Raw genomic sequence first — 17,542 nt, forward strand, 5'->3', positions numbered from 1 at the left:
GTCTGTCAGAAATGAAAACAAACAAGACTCCAAGGTGAATTTGATGTGTAGTGAGTTTAGAAAATTACTGCATTAAAGTCACCCTCCCATTACGCTATTAATTATTTTGTGTGCATTTAATCATCTAAATAGCCTGAAGCAGTAATTTCCAAATACAGGTTGAGGACTAGCTACATCAATACATACAGACTTTTGAACCCTATCACTAGAGATGCTGACTCACTAGATCTGTGATTATATCCAGGCTTCTATCTATTTTTTATTTTTTTGAGGAAGATTAGCCCTGAGCTAACGTCCACCACCAAACTTACTCTTTTTGCTGAGGAAGATTGGCCCTGAGCTAACATCTGTGCCCATCTTCCTCTATTTTGTATACGGGACGCCTGCCACAGCATGGCTTAATAAGCGATGTGTAGGTCCATGCCTGGGATCCGAACCGGGGATCCCCCGGCTGCTGAAGAGGAGCGTGCAAACTTAACTACTGCACCACTGGGCCAGCCCCTATATTTTTTAAATAATGAAATAAGACTGGTATATAATCAAGTTGGAGAAATATTGGACAAATGGACTAATAGACCATATTAATTTTTAAAAAAATTTTCCTTAACAGTACTGTTCAGATAAATGCATGTGAATATTTGGTAAGTGTTAAAGACCAGTGAGCCATGACAGGCTTTATAGATTACCTCAGAAGATTCTGGCCATTTGAAGTCATACTTCAAATAACAGTTGAATGACTGCTGTGTTTAGATTTTTAGATGCTCCAACACATTTCAGCAGTATAAGGTTAGTGTTTCATACATTGATACATTTTGTCTGCCCTTTTAGTTAGGTGATAACTTACTGATCACATGAAAAATTTGGAACAATGACGATCCTTTTTCCTCCTGTTATTCTGATAAATCTTATTATATTCTGCTATGGGGAGGTATATTACTACTTTCTTACAGGATGGGATTGTCAGAATGTGGCTTTAATAAATTTGTTGTCTTCCTTTTCTTTAGTGTTATTCCTCTTTTAAGAGAGTCTGTTGGAATATTAATGCAGAGAACACCTCCCTTGTTGGAAAATACTCTGCCTCAGTGCTATCAGAGGGTAAGTTTCAAAGCTTCCAAACCATTGGATTTTATGTTGTTTCCAAGCTGTTAGGGTTTTTAACTTTGACAGATGTGGGTAGCATGTGTGTATAATTTAGTATTTCTTCCAAGATTGAATGTTGACCAGGAATGCCATTTAAATAAACACAAACCAGAAGAAAATCATTGGAAAATATTGAACTTTACTGAAGAAAATATGTTAAAAATTGTTCTCATCTAGAAAGGGAGCAGTTCTGCTACAATATAGGTATGAATAGCAAATAATATAAGCATTTATTCAACATATATTTTTTGAGCTCCTACTTTGTGCCAGATATTCTTCTAAGGTGCTAGGGATGAGATGATAAACAAGATAGTGTCTTTGTTCTTAAAGAGCTTACGGTCTAGTGGGGCAACACAGGAACTAAACAGTAAATAAGAAAGTATCAGGGATAATTATTATACTAGAAATTAAACAAAGTGATGTGGTAGACAGGGATGGCGACGTTAGAGTCACTGAGGAAGTCATATTCAAGGAAATTGAAACCCTGATGACAAGAAGGAGCCAGCTATATGAAAATCTCGGAGAAGAGTGTTCCAGGCAAAGGAACACGTTATGCTAATGTAAAAGATCTGTGGCTGGAACTAATTTAGTCTGTTTTAAGAACAGGAAAAAAGGCCATTGTGGCTGAAGCATAATAAATAAAGGGAAGAGTGGCTGGAGAGGCTGGAGAGAATGGCAGGGGCCAGATCATATAGAGGTTTTGGTCTCACTAAGAGGTTTAGATTTATCTCTTCCAGATCCTTACAGAGAGCTGTGATTTGGACATTTTGTCTTCTTCCTGCTCTTCCGGGGAATATATCTAATGTTTCTTCCTTAAATATTTTCTGTACGTTTTTGGTAGATAGCTTTTGTTAAGTTAAAGAAGTATCCTTCTAGTCATTTTTCCCCTAATCATAAATAGGTGTTGAATTTTATTAAATAATTGTAATGCTTCTATTGAAATGACTGGTTTTTCTCCTTTACTTCACTACTTGAAGAATAACAGTAATAGTTTTCCTGATGTTTATTATTTTCCTCTTGGGATAAACTCAACTTAGTCGTGATATGTTATTTTTTAATATACTGTTGGATTTTGCTTATTTAATTCATAAGAGAAATTAGCTTATGATTTACTATCTTTATTTTGTTGAAGGTCAAGATTCTTACTAATGTGCAGTAGCATCTCTTTTCTGTTTTCTGGAAAAACTAAGACAGAGATTATATGTTCCTTGAAAGTTTGCCCTGTGGGCCTTGGGGCTTTATGAAAGAGAACTTTTATTACCTTTTCAATTTTTAATGATTCTTTCACATTTTCCTTTTTTTCCTTGTATTATGGCATTTTCTGTATTTTCAGAGATTTATCCATTTTGTCTAGGTTTTCAAAATTGTGTTTTTATTCATTTAATATATGTTATATTTACAATATATAATAATGCGTATGTTATATATATATACACTATTTACTGGGCACTTACTTGACTTAGATATTCTTTTAGGTGCTGAGAATACAAAACATAAAAGACAAAAATAGAGTTAGTGCTAGTGGCCTAGTGGTTAAGTTCAACACGCTCCGCTTTGGTGGCCCAGATTCGGTACCTGGGCACAGACCTACACCGATCTGTTAGCAGCTATCCTGTGCTGGTGGCCGACACACTAAAAAGTATAGGAAGATTGGCACAGATAGATGTTAGCTCAAGGTGAATCTTCCTCAGCCAAAAAAGAAATCTAAAAAAACAAAAACAAAACAAAAAGCAAAAATAAACCCCTGCCATTATTGAACTTATATTTTGCTGGAGGAGACAGGCAATAAACAATATAAATAATATAAATGAATAATGTATTGTATGCTATTTTGTGCCGAAAAGTAAAACAAAGCAGAGAAATGTAAAAATGAAAACATTGTAATTTTAGATAGGTAACAGGAGAAGGGCTACTGAAAAGATAACATTTGAGTAAGACCCAAACAAAGTGGACCATGCAGAAATCTGGAATGAAGGATGCTCCAGGCAGAGGGAAGAGCAAATACCCCGAGACAGGAGTGTGCCTGATTTTCAAAGATTGGTGAGGAGGCTGGTGTAGTTGAGGGAGTAAGGGGAGGAGGAGGAGGAGAAGAGGAAAGCAAGTACAAGGGGACCACATGACATGGGTCCGTGTAAGTCATTGTGAGAGCATTGGTTTTCACTCAGAAGCCGTTGGAGGATTTTGAACAATTTGAAGCGTAATTGATGCTGGCTTCGGTTAGGCTCATAGCAGTAGAGATGGTGACTAGTGTTGGATTCTACTTAGTTGTATTATTTTGTATATTTACATATTGATACATTCAAATAATATTTATAGTATTCCCTGGTGTAGTTTTTAAAATCTGTTTTTTGTAGTTGTTCTCCTTTTTCATTTTTTCTGTTTAATTTCCTATTTTATTTTATTTTTTTTACCTCCATCAGAGTTTGTCTTGCCAGTGGTTCCAACCTAAGGCTGTGGAGACATATGGGGCCATCAGGAAAACATACAGACATTCCTCCCTTTTTTGCTGTCACATGATTCGGGGAAGGGCATATGTTGGCTTTAGTTCTCTGGGGCGTGGGGATGCAGAGGTCCTGTAGTTTCTGACTGTTGTACACAGTGAAGAATTGTCCTGTTCAAAACAGGCTCCCAGGAAGAAATATTGACTATTCTAGCTCATTAGTCTTCTCAAAGAACTAGTTTTTTGATATTCTAAATTCTGTCACTTTCTAAATCTCTGGATCATTGATTTCCGTCCTTCATTTCCTTCCTTATTTCTTTGACATTACTTTGTTATTCCTCTTCTAGTTTCTTAGCTCATTTGTGTTTATACTTGTTCCCTGATCAATGAATTTGAAAATGTAAATTTCCCTCCAGGCACTCTTTCAGCCGTGTCCTACAAATTTTGATAAGTGTTCATTCATATTTCTGAAATACTTTTGATGGTACCTGGCACATAATGAGTATCAATAGATTTTGTTAATTAATTCAAATATCCCCCACCCCTTTTTCAAACTAGAGGGTAGAATCCATGTTTACTGATGTGTTACATAATAATTTAAGGGGGAAGGGACGCTTATACTTGATTAGGATGTTAATATCTGCCCTTTATATTTCAGGTGCAGCAGTTGCAAGGAGTTTACAGTTTACAAGAGCAGCACTTCTGGACCTTATGTTCTGACGTTTATGTTGGGACCTTGAAATTAGTAGTAGCCCCTGATGCTGATGCTAGGTGGATTTTAAGCCAAACGCATAATATTTTTACTCAGGTATGACTTTTTTACTAACTTCTTAAGGATCTTAGAATTTATTGTATTTACTAGTTTAAAAAGTATTTACTATTTAGCATATTAAGTATGTATATATTTATGTGTGTATACATATGTACATATATATGTATGCACACACACACACACAATATGAGGTAAGTATTACCTTTTTTCAACCACAGAGTCAAAGTTAAGAATCTTTATTTTAGATAATACTCTTAAGAAAGATAGTCCTAGTTACTCATCATCATACTGATTTTAGTTTCTTTAAGAAAAAGTCGATTTTCTTTTACTGTATACTCTTTATAAGACATGTTAGATCCCACAACTAGAAAGACGTGCAGCTAAGATATACAACAGTGTACAGGGGGGTTTGGGGAGATAAAAAAGCAGGAAAAAAAAAAAAAAAGACATGTTAGATGCTGTTTGAAGCCAAGAATTCTAAAATAGCACATGGAATGAGAATAATGCCTTTTCAGTAGCTGTAGTTAAAAATAGTCTATGTTGATGTTTTTTGTCTGATAGCAAAGCCATTGTTACTTATGTGTGATTTAATAGCTTAATATGCTGTTGAATTTCTCTTAATACTGTATTTGGAATCATGAATTAGTGCATGCCCACAACCAAATTATTTCAGTTAAGGCTTATGCCATCATGAGTTGACATAGTTGTGTGATTGATAATCAAAGTAAGAGCGATTACTATGTCATTCTGTATTTATTGAGAGAATAAGAACATCATGTCAGGAACATCTAAGGAGAGAGAGAGAACACAAGTTCTTTTTTTGGTCTAGTTTGCTGGAAATATTTGGCGAAAAATCTAGATGTCAGCACTGCCGCCAAAATTACCTCATAGCTAGCTCTAGTGAGGAAACTGAGTCCGTGCCTTAAAAATGTGTGCTTAAAAACTGACATGTGCCTGCTGGTGTGATGCAATGGGAAGTACACAACATGACCTTTGTGGTACTGTTGCCAGAAATGGTTAACATGAATCTAACCGTTAGGAAACAACCAGATAAACTCAGCTTGTGGAAACTTCCATAAGACTGTTAGCCTGGATTCTTAAAAAAGTGTCAATATCATGAAAGAAAAACGAAACAAAACAGTGAGGGATTATTCTAGATTAGAGGAGACTTCACAATTAAATGCAATATCTGATTCTTGATTAGATCTTGGATTGGGGAAAAACAGCCACAAAGGAATTTATTGGGTAATCAGGAAATTTGAATATGGACTGCATAATAGTTTATATAGTTGTGTAAATGTTAAATTTCTTGGATATGATAATGGTATTGTGGTTATAGAAGAATGTTCTTATTCTTAGGAGATGCATGCTGAAGGATTTAGTGGCAAAATATCAGAATGTCTAATTATGTTTCAAATGTTTAAGCAAAAGTAAAAAGATTACCAATAAATACACATGTAGAAAAATAAAGCAAAGGAGACAAAATGTTAGCAATTGGTGAATATAGGTGAGGGGTGATAGATATTTATTGTCCAATTCCTTTGACTCTTAAATGTTTTCAAAATAAAAAGTTAAAAAATAAAAACTTTGGTAGCTTCTCATTGCCACCAGGATAGAACCCAAACTTTCTAGCATGGCTATTTACCTTTTCAAGTCTGTCTCTTGCTGTTCGTTGCCATGTACTTTATACTCCAACCCCATCAGACTGTTTACTTTTCTGCATAGGACAAAAATCCTACTCTAATGTAAAGGTCGAATTAATTGTTACTTTCACTCTGAAGCTTTCAAGACTCCTCTTAGCAGCATTACTTTATCCTGTGATAAACGTATGATGTAAGTTTTGTATGCAAGTTCCTACCGAATGTCATGATTTTGCATTCCCAATGCTTCGAGTATACATGTATAATAAATTGTTTGAATAAACAAATTTTTAAAACTGTATTTGACCAAAACCATCTTTACATATGCTAAGTTTGGAAAGATGTTTTTGGGTTCCCATTGGTCTTTAACCACAAGCACAAAAAGATGGTAATGATATATAGAGAGACAGACAGACAGATAGATAGACAGACATCACATCTTCAGACATGGACAATAGAACATAATATATAGTTTAGTTAAATTTAGGACCTTAGCATAAATTAAACAATCTCTCTTCCCTAACAAAGAGAAATGTATGGTTATATTCCTTTGGGAATAATTAATGAAATAATCTTACATGTAGGGACAGCAAGACTTACCTCTACTACAAAACAATATGCTGGAACTACTTATTTACTCCAGAATTTTAAGAACTAGGTCCGTTTTTTAACAAACACTGTAATAAGTCTGCATCGTTATGAAGGATGCAACAGCTTCCCAGTATGTCTGAGTCCTTCTCACATCTCCTCCCTGTTTCAGAGGCAAAAGGACAGTGTGGCTGGCAATAACCTTGCTTTTCACTGCCGTTTATAGATTACTAGTCTCTTCTTTAACCTTAATTTTCTCATAGTTATACCAATGTCCTTCCACCCTTCTAGTGTGAGCTTCTGTTGACCTCTCCTAAGACTTTGGCACTTAATCACAGTTTTCACTCTGAAAAGGAAGGCAATTTCTAGGTTTAAAAATGCGCAAGCAGCTATGTCTGTGCTGAGGAACTGTTGAAGTTGTAATTGAAGTAGACGGAGGGAAGTTCTTCTGGTAACCTTAGAAATCTTGGCTTTTAAAATGGCTGATGTTGAAAGTTTGTTCAGCTGCTTCTTTGGTTTTGGAAACTGTATTTGGGTTTTAAAAATTTTAAGCTCTGAAAGATATTTTAAGCCTTTCTATCAGCTGAGGTCAAGCCAACTTTATTTCATTCCTTGCAGAGACCAGGGACTCTGAGGCTTGCAGTGGAGATGGTTCAGCACGTTTTTCTCAGGAGGGAGAGGGAAGTCACTCTACTAATGACTTTGCTCCATACATTTAGTGATTTTAAAGTTGTTTTGTGGTCGTTGTTTCAGTTCTGACATTTGCAAAATTGAAACGGTTTATTAGTATGTTTTCCTTTTCTACTTATACCCTAGTAATGCATATTCATATTCTATGAGTATATCCCAGGACTTGCAGTAACATACATACATGTTTTGTTGGGGAGGAAAAATTTTTCTCTACTCTTCTAGATCCTTTGGCTGGGCTGTTAATTCAGTTGACATAAGACAGATTAACAGGAGAAAAACAAATTTAATTCCCTACATACAGGAACCCCATAAAAATATGAGACCCAAAGGCAAGTCAGGCAATTGAAGCTTATATGCCATCCTGAGCTAAGGAATGGGCGAGGGCCTGGGGCTTCAAAGGGGAGGAGGGTAATTCACAGGACAATAAGAAGAGCAGATGTTTGGTAATTAGATGTTTGCCTGGCCGTGCAGTCCCTGGTAATAGCTCTCTCTCTGAGCCAGGACTCCTATCTAAATTCTTTTAGGTAGTTAAGGAAGAGGTAAAAGTTTTTTTTGAGACTGCTGGGTCTTGATTGCCTTCAGCTCAAAACAATCCACATGCCAAAATGGCATATTTTGGGGTCACATATTCTGCTGCCCCTCAATTTCATGAAATGAAATTTAAAATTTTTTCTTTTAAATTACACCTTATTCATAGATTTTACTTATCAAAAGTAAAAGTAACTCAAATTGCTCCATTTTGAGAAAAAAAATCACACTAATGCTTGAGGTATATTTCTTATAGAAAGACTTGAAATACTAGTGGCCTTAGATCCAAAAGATCAAAAGAAGGATTTTCTCAGTAATAAGTTTTTTTTGGTTTTATGACATATTTAGGTGTCTTTCTTATTGCTGATCTTACAACAGAATTTAAATAATAGTGTTGGTTAAAATAATTGTTGTTAAAACTTATGTGCCGATAACTTGAAACTGAAAAGTCAAACATCAGAAGTTCGAGAATTATAGCTTTCTATTTTGTTTATAAAACTATAAGTTTTATGACTATTTTAGAACTGTATATTAGGCATGTCCTTTTTATTCTCATTTTCCATAGTTATTAATTAATCTTTAATGGCTAAAGCAGTTGGCTTGCTTCACACAAATATGGAGTAATACAACTGAATTGGTAGAAGTCTCTTCAGTACTTAAACTCCTTTCAGATTATTACTTAAATGATAATCCAGTTTTTAAACTACAAGGTTTTCTGTTGGCATAGAAAAAGTCCCCTCTCCGTTTCTTCCCTTGCACTAGCTTTTTAAAAATGAGTTATCATTTGGGAATTGATGAAATAGAAAACTTACTTTTTGTGTTACGTATATGAACAGGAAGAGAACGTAGGATACTGGGTTAGGAAGGCAATTTAACACTTCATGTTTCTTGTTTTAAACTGGCTGATTATCATCTGTTAATTTTTGTAATACATTTTGTTTTGTTAGAAATAATGTTTGAAGAAAAGTCTAGAATATGTTTGGGTTTCATTACCCTCCTCAGTTCCACAAAGCACAAAAGACAGTCAAGCCTAATGCATACTATTTACTCCCTGATAGAATGTCTACCTTGATTTCTTCCATCTTTTTTACTTTTCTGCCTGTTTCTGTGATGCCTATTAAGTCCTAAACTCCCAGCTTCCTGCTTTAGCTTTTTTTGTGTATTCTCTAGCCTCAAAGTAGAAGTTAACACTGATACCCAGAAGGAACCAAAAATTCTCACAAGCCCAAATGGGAGTTCCCCAAGTTTTAGAAACTTCTACCTCCTCCACTCTTCCACTTTCAGAATCCCTTCCTGTCTCTGAACACAGACCTCACCCAACGCTCCTATGTCTACTGGAGAGTGAGAGTGGGGCGTGGGAGAAGCTATCTACCCCTTTCTAGGTGGCTATTTTCCTACCCCTTCCATGTTTTTCTTGTTTATAGAGGGTTTTAATCTTTTATAAATACTGATTTTGCTTGCCAGCTCTGCAGCTTTTTTTTATCGATTTTCCCATTTTCTTCCTTCATCATATGTACTTGAAGTCCACCAGAAGCCAACCTCCTGAGTTGGTTGGAGTAAACAGCCATAGGATATGAGGCCAACACATCCCTAGATTTGTTGTTTTTATTTATTTATTTTAAAGATTTTACTTTTTCTTTTTTCTCCCCAAAGCCCCCTGGTGCATAGTTGTATATTTTTAGCTTTGGGTCCTTCTAGTTGTGGCATGTGGGATGCCGCCTCTGCGGAGCCTGATGAGCAGTGCCGTGTCTACGCCCAGGATCCTAACCGGTGAAGCCCTGGGCCGCCGAAGCAGTGTGCGCGAACTTAAGCACTTGGCCACGGGGCTGGCCCCCTGATTTGTTGTTTTCAGTTAATCCACCAGGTTTAAGTGTTCATTGATTGGTTGATAGTGGTGGGAATAACAGCAGCAGCAGCTAGCCTTTATTGAGACCCCAACATATTCATCTGTCCTCACGAGACAGGTGGTATTATTGCCAATTTATAGAAAAAGGAATCCAGACCCAGGTTATTGTCCTTGACTTGTAATTTTGTCATATTCACTATTTCACTGATTCTGAGATGACTTAGTTTTCACATGTAAGAGTAAAGCAGTTTTTTGAGACTTCATTTTAAAGGGATAAAGATTAATATTATATGTTCAGTCAAAAACTAAAGTGGAAAGTTTCTGTAGTTTTTGAGAATTGGTTGAGAATACAAACAAACCAGTAATTTTCTATAGCCATATTCCTGTTTATTTTTCTAAATTTTTTACTTCTGATTTGTTTTCCTTTCCACAACAGTGAATATTTATTGAAGATATTCTAAGTCTATGGCACCAGGTTAACATTTATTTTCTTAGGAGCACATGTGTAAAAATAACTAGCTGTCTTTTCAATTTAAAAAAGGGTTCACTGAATTATGGTTTATATATTATTCTCAGGATATGACGCAATGAGTATTATGTGGTTTTTGCTTTTTAAGGACAACCCTTAGCCAGCCTCTGACTCTTAGTGTCATCCCAGTGGTAGAATATTTGATGGAGCCGAGCCCTGTTTTGATCTGCTGGAGTACTGGTCATGTCTTTGTGGCGTGAATAAACTTTATAGAAAACCTGGCTTGCATTCAGGGACTAGGTGACTGATGACAGGATTCTCTGGAAATTCTGCCTACCTCTCCACTTTGAAGGAAATTCAAAAAGGAAAATAGGAAGCTGGAAATCTGGAAGCTGACCTCACCAGGACAGATGGACGAAGCCAAATGACTTTTTCTGTTAGACTGCGCTTTCGTGGGAAGCTGTAGCCCCTCAGGGAAAGATATCAGTTTGCGTAATTAACTCATGACTATGCAAAGATCAATTGACCTAGCCTCTTTGTTTTTCCTCTCTTTTTTATTGCCTTGGGCTACCTCATTTCTTATTACCATCTTCACTGTATTAGGGCTGGGGTTAGGAAAGTGGCAGAGATAATAGGAGCCCAACTTGTTTTTGCCCATTTTACTTTCATTAACAATTTTGCTAAAAGAGAAAAGAAATTAAGCCAGTTTATTTGGGCAATTGTTGTTTTCTCTTCAGGTTAGATATACAAGAATTTTGCAGAAGAATTCCTAAGTATAGTTATTTCAGGAGCCATCTGGGTTGAGTAAATCATATATAATTGTAATAAATCATAATAATTTGTTTTAGTAGCCTTTTATAGCATGAAATCCTTTCCATATGTTCACACATGATTCTTACAAGAGTGCCTGGTATGTAGCAAGGATTAATTAAATATTTGTCAAATATTGGATGGATATATAACAATCCTGTGAGATGAGTAGGGTTGATATTTATCAACACTTTTAAAATGAGAAAAAGTGAGATTTGGTTTTAATTTTTAGCTAAAGTCATACTGATATTAAATTCTTTTCTGCCACAAACCTCTTTAAGGAGAAAGCGCTATGAAATGTGTTTTTGGAGAGCTTTAACTTTACCACAGCAAGGATTTTTTTGTTAAAGAAGCAAAAAAGCTGAAATGTTTTCTGTGCTGGGAAGCTTCTGGCGTCTCTCCCGCTTTGTGTTGCTTTAGAGTAGCTCCCAGCTCCTTTCACGCATCCATTAGGTTTGTGCAGAGCCCTCCTGCTTGAATACTAGGAAACAAGTCGTGCTAGAAAGTAATGCTGTGAGGAGCCCAGCAATTACTGTAAGAAGTTAGTGTTAATATTTTATCCCCTACTCTGGTTTTTCCTTTCTCTTAAATATTCTAATTTACCTTTCATTCTGTGGTACTGACAAGAAAGTGCTTATTGTAACTCATTGTATGCTTTAATTTTAAAAATCATTTTTATTTGAAAGAAGGAAAATAGAATTTCAGTTCATCCAGCAAATATGTATTGATCACTTACTGTGTGCTGGGCACTGCTTGAGGTTCTGGGAGTCAGCAGTGAAAAAATGGACAAAATCTTTTATCTTAGAGACATTGCATTATAATAAACAATAAACACAGCAACACAGCAAATAAGAAAGTTTTATATCAAAGGCGATGGGGGTTACGGTAGGGAGAGCAGGGTGGGGAGATTGGTGTGCTGAGGCATTTACCATCTCTCGTACCAAGCTTTGTTGTTTTCCGGAGCTCATCTGTGTATCGTCATCTGACACACTGTATTTAGTTGCTTGTTTATCATCTCTCCTCCTCCCTAGCTCGCCACTGCATATAAGCTCCGTGAGGGCAAGGATATGTTTTACCTACTTTGTTCACTGGTGTATTCCCAGGGGATAGAACAGTGCCTGGATATTTGCTAGGTGAATGAATTGAATGCATTTTATATAGTGTGGTCAGGGCAGGCCTCACTGACATCTGAGTAGAAATGTGACAAGAGAGGGAGTATGTCATGTGGCTGTCTCCAGGGACATTGTTCCAGGCAGAAGTGCCACTGTGTTTGGAGCAGAGTGAGCAAAGGGAGAGGAGTAATCAGGGGTTAGGTCATGGGAGGGCTTTCTGGGCCAGTGTAAGGACTAAGGAAGGTAAGCCTTTGTGGGGTTGGAGTGATGGAGTGACATCACTGTAGTTAGTTGCTCTGCTGGAAATAGACCAAAGGAGGGTAAAGGTAGAAGCGTGAAAACTAGGTCAGCAGCCACTGTAAAATCTAGACAGATGATAGTGGCTCGGGCCAGGGTGCTAGCGATGGAGGTGATGTAACTGGGTCAGATTCTGGGTTTGCGTTATTTTGAAGGTAAGGCAAACAAGTTTTGCTAATGAGTTGGATGTGAGAGAAAGAAAGGTCTTCAAGGTGGACTCTTAGGATGGAATTGAGCTGTAGAAGATACAGAATCAACAGGCTCGAGGGGAGGAATAGTGTTCGATTTGGCTGTGTTGTGATGCCTGTCAGACATCCAAGTAGAAGTGTCAAGTAGATGGTAGGTAGGTTCCAGCCTGGAAATACAAATGTAGGAGGTGTGAGCATTTCGATGGTACTGAACATCTGGTTGCTAGATGAGATCATCTAGGGAACAACTGTGGAAAAAGAAGGGCTCCGAGGACTGAGCCTTTGGGGATTTCACTGTGTTTAGCCTTCAAAGATAGGAGGAAGAACCAGCAAAGGATATTGAGAAAGATTGATAAGCGAGGTCAAAGGGCCACCAGTGAGTATTCTTTGGAAGCCAAGAGGAAGTGATCACCTGTGTCCTTGCTGATAGATGACATGCTACGATGAGGACTGAGAATTGAGCCTGGCCTGAGCAACTAAGAAGCGACCTTGACAAACAGCTTTGCAAAGTGGTAGGCAGCAAATGTTTGGTTGAAATGGATTCAAGAGAGAAAAGGGATTGTAGACAGCAAATAGAGAAAAATTGATAATACAGGAGAGATGGGGGCAGTTCTGAGAGCAGTGTCCTTGAGTAGCAAGTTCATATCCAAAATTGAAGAGAGGAGTTGGAGTGTAAAGTGATTAAACAGCCAAGAGGTGGTTCTACTTATTTACAATCATTTATCACAGGAAGATTTAGGTTGGATTGATGTATGATTTTAACTAGTCAGGCACTGTGGTGTTCTCTAGCGGAAGAATGGTAGATGGGTAACCTCATTTTTCCAGAATTCACTTGGACGGAGCATGTAATTAGTAGTCTGGCTTTCTTTTGAAGAGATAAAGGAGAATCTTTTTTGCACTTACAAATGTAGTTGTTTCTAAAATAAAATTACTGACACTTGATGATGAAAAATGGAGAAGTATGTCCCAGAGCAGAAGAGAAAAATAATTCATTCTTTCGTAGAGAAAAGAGAGATTTTTTTCTACTACTTTTCTGAAATGTATAGTCTATTGTTGGCTTGTTTGATTTTCTAATTTTTTTTGTTTTAAACTTTTCAGGCCGGAGTGAGACAGCTTTATGTACAGATTGACTTTGCGGCCATATAATGAATGAAAAGAAACTATACTTTTTTGGGGACGTAATTTTTTTGGTACTGTACAATCCCAAACATTGTACCTAGCTTCTTAAAAGAGAGAAATCATCACTACAGCTCCCAGGCGCCAGGCAGTCAGCCGTTTGTGCTGTGCCAGGAGTTCCCAGCGAAGGGATCGCAATTAAGAGGCTCTCTCCTGGACTTTCGGTCTTGTCTTTTGTGCTCTTCCCTCCGAACCATTTTGATTTCTGAGGCGTCTAGTTTTGTTCCAGGGCGGTGTTTTTTGTTGGTTTGTTTGTCTCATTTCTAGCGTCCTCACTCCCACCCGTCACCCTAGGTAAGAAGTTCAGACTGCGGGCCTCCAGTCATCTGGAATGTCTTCACTGAAGCTGCTGGAAACCACTCTTTCATTCCCACAAAACCAGTGTTATTTAAAAAAAAAAAGAAATGGAAATCTCTTTTATATGTAATGTCACAATTGTTGACGTTCTTCAGTATAATCATATGTTTGTAAAATTGTTTGTACCTTGCAAACTTATGAACCAAACCATATTGGGTTTTCAAAGTGCCTTTGTATCAGAAAATGTATTTGCCAGCATAGAAACATACCATCAGAGGTCATGTATGGTTTTTTTTAATGGGTATTCTGTAATCTGTACAAAATAAGACTCTTGTTAGTAATGTATGCAGATTTTGTCTTTTTGTGTACTTCCAGCACAGGTCTAGGGATATGAAAATTTTCCTTTTATTGCTTTATCTCATCAAAAAATAAAAGGTGTTATTTTGCTTTTTAAATCAAATTCAGTTATCACATTAAATTATTTTGTAGATTTTGTTTTCAAAACTTTGCAAATGTATCTGTTACATAGACGATTGTTTTGACTTACTTGAAACATCTACTAAATTCCAAATTTCTATAAAAGCTACTGTGTTGTCTATGATAAACTTTCCTGTATCTTCCTTGCCATTTGTATGAATTTTATTAATGAAAGAAAAAAGCAACATAGAATGAAGGCAGAATGGTTGTGACAATATTATTTTGCATTTTCGTTCTTCAAATGCCACCTCATGTAATTTGTTCTCCTGTGCGAGTGTTGCGTAAATATAGTTCCTTTCAGGAATCCTAAAGCAGCATTTTCATGAGCTTGAACTATTGAAGGTACAGAGCAAATGTGGTAATAGAGAAGTCTTCCTAACAGGTGTCTTAGAAGTTCATCAGTGAGTTGATTTCTAGGTTCTTGTGTATTTGAAAAATAAAATTGCAATTTGAGATGACAGGTGTTTAAACACTCAAATATTCTTTGTGTTTTATGAAGAAATATGGATCTGGATAGGCATTTTCCCACTGTGCTTTATTTTATCACAGTGTATATTCCCTTTTAACTTTAAAAAATTGAAATTGTTGGGAAAAAAACCCCGCAGGATGGAAATGATTGTTTCAGATGTAGATCAAAAATCAGCCTCTTTTCACTGATGTGGCAGAAATCGCTGTTGATTTTGTCTAAGTTTTAGAATGTCTTTTTCCTATTTCTGACCTACAATTAATGAACTATACTACATTAGGAAAACTAGACTTTCTTCACACTTTTCTAAACTGCTGCAGAGTGCCACGAACTGTTGATAGTTTCTGTTTTGCAGCTAAGTAGTATTTCCAGAACATTTTTTCTCACTGCCAGGCAGTTCTTAAGCTCAGAATTCCTGCAGTAGAATGTGTTCAACTGCAACAATTGTTGAGATGTTTTAGGAGGGAAAGTGTAAAAGGCAATGTCCTGATAAGGGTGCTGCTCTTTCAGGAGAAGTCTAAGTAGTCTTTTGGAAGTTTGCATCCACTACCAAGGCTGATGGAAGCCTAGGATATTCTGTGAGTTTTGGCATGTTATGGAAAATAACAGATCTAGATGAAGGCAGGAATTTTAGAGTGTGCCTTTGAAAGCTAACTATGTGTAATTGTACTTAGATTTCACATACGGAGATAATATTTGCACTGGCTTGTAAAATTTACCAGTGTGTTTTAAAGACCCAATTTTGCCTTTCACTGAGCTCTCCATTCCAGGTGAAGTTTTTGTCAAAATATGCGTCACTTTATTTAACTGTATTCTCAATGCACTGATGCATGAGTATGTTTTTTCTTTGCTGGGGCAGGGTATATGGACTATTAGACTGATAGGAACTACTTCTGCACCTGTTGGAAGAGACTGCCTGGTCATATCATTTAGCAGGTTGGCATTAACATTTATGGTTTAATTAAATGTCCTTAAACCTGTGTGTGCAGCAGTAAAAATTTAGTGTGAGAAAGCACCTTTTGCCCACTCTTAGGAAATACTTTGTCTTATCAGTGTTCTTGCCACTGATGTATTGCCAAAGTAGATAATTTCACTGAGAAATACTACCTGGTTATTGTTATAAAATAAATTTAGGATGTCCCTCTTGTTGGGCTGACTCTCTGGGATAAAAAGAATCTCTAAGTATCTGAGTATAACTTTGCTAATATTTTAAAAACCAAAATATTCTTTAGAGAACAAATTTGTATTGCTCATGGAAAGTTTATCTTACCAAGTAAACTCCTCCAAACAGAAATATACCTATACTAGTTTTGTGTTTTTAAATCTAGATTGTATGAATCAAGGTGAAGGGCTTAACCTATGTACCGCTTCCTTATTTTGCTGACTCCCTGCACCTTGGTGAAGGACAGTATCTAGTTTTTCTGTGGCTCAATGTTTGTCACGCTGTCATCGCCTCGCCTCTTCTGCAGAGGCATTAGAAAGTGGTAACAGATGTTATTGGCATTGTGCTTTCCCGTGTGTCTGGAATGCTTCAGCATTTTTCAAAGCCTCCACAGGTACACCAGGAACCAAAATCCTGTGACTTTTGTGCACCTTTGCCAAGCAGCCAAATCACTGACTCCAAATGCAGTTGGTCAGAGTTCTATAATGTTTTTATCTACTATGGAATAATCAGTTCTATAGAGAGTATTAATATGGCAGCATCCTCTTATAGGATGCTGGGACTTAAGAACAAAAATACTGCATTGCTTCGCATGCAGTTTTACATCTGAGGGGACGGTCCTGAGAGGCGGTCTAGCTCTACCTCTCATTTTACAGATGAGAAAATTGAAACCCAGAAAAGCTGCCATTTATTCAGTCACACAGATAATTAGTGGCAAAGCCATGACTAGAGTCCAGGTCTTCTGACTCCAAGTCGAGAGTTCTTTCTATTCTACTGTGCTGCCTCTCAAGTGTAAGATTTGCCTTTCTGTAAATGTGACAAAAAAGCATTTGTAAATAAAGGACATCTGACCTCCATTTTTGGTACATTAAGGCACTTTATAAATGGAGTTTTATTGTCTTATTTTTCATATCTAATTATGAGGTTTAGAATATTATTTCCATAGTATTCTTTATGGAAGATATAATTAATTTTTTTACTCTTTTTTACTTTTTTACTCTTGTGAAACCAGTTCCTGATTTAAAAAAAAAATGATGACATCTGTGCATTGGATACTTTTGTGAGTGAATTCTGTTAACTGCCAAGGCTAAATCCAGTTGAAGGATTGCTTAGTTTCTTTATTTTGTTTATATTCTGTGAACTGGTACTTTCTAGAAACCAGGCTAATTAGTAGGTCACACTATTTCAGTCTTGCTACTTTAGTTTTCAGCCACTGGAGAGCTTTTGAATTTTTAAGATTATTCTCAGAGCCACGCAAAATTGGGCATTAAATGTTATATAGAACAAAACATATCTTTTAATTCAATAGGGTAAAATTTAGTCTTATCAGAATCCCAAATGCTAAACTGCTATTTTCAACTCTTCATAAAAGCATCACCTTAAGAAAGTTAAACCTTTGTTTTTTCTTTCTGTGACCATCTTTGAAACAAATTATTTTCCAATT

The 17,542-nt window shown here is 36.6% G+C and overlaps 1 protein-coding gene across 2 annotated transcripts in view; it reads left to right on the forward strand.

Moving 5' to 3' along the window:
- SLC30A7 (solute carrier family 30 member 7) overlaps window positions 1–17,133 on the forward strand; it is a 76,661-nt gene extending 59,528 nt beyond the window's left edge. The window contains exons 9-11 of one of the 2 annotated variants that reach the window (XM_014851485.3): window positions 1,005–1,095; window positions 4,239–4,388; window positions 13,619–17,133. In XM_014851485.3, the coding sequence (XP_014706971.1) occupies window positions 1,005–1,095; window positions 4,239–4,388; window positions 13,619–13,666 (289 nt within the window). In that variant the 3' untranslated portion in view covers window positions 13,667–17,133. Of the gene's footprint in view, window positions 1–1,004; window positions 1,096–4,238; window positions 4,389–7,198; window positions 7,477–13,618 lie in introns of those variants that run through there. The other variant, XM_070486930.1, reaches the window with a different exon arrangement.
- The last annotated feature ends 409 nt before the right edge of the window (window positions 17,134–17,542 follow it).

Source organism: Equus asinus, chromosome 16 (assembly GCF_041296235.1).
Source record: "Equus asinus isolate D_3611 breed Donkey chromosome 16, EquAss-T2T_v2, whole genome shotgun sequence".
NCBI lineage: Eukaryota > Metazoa > Chordata > Mammalia > Perissodactyla > Equidae > Equus > Equus asinus.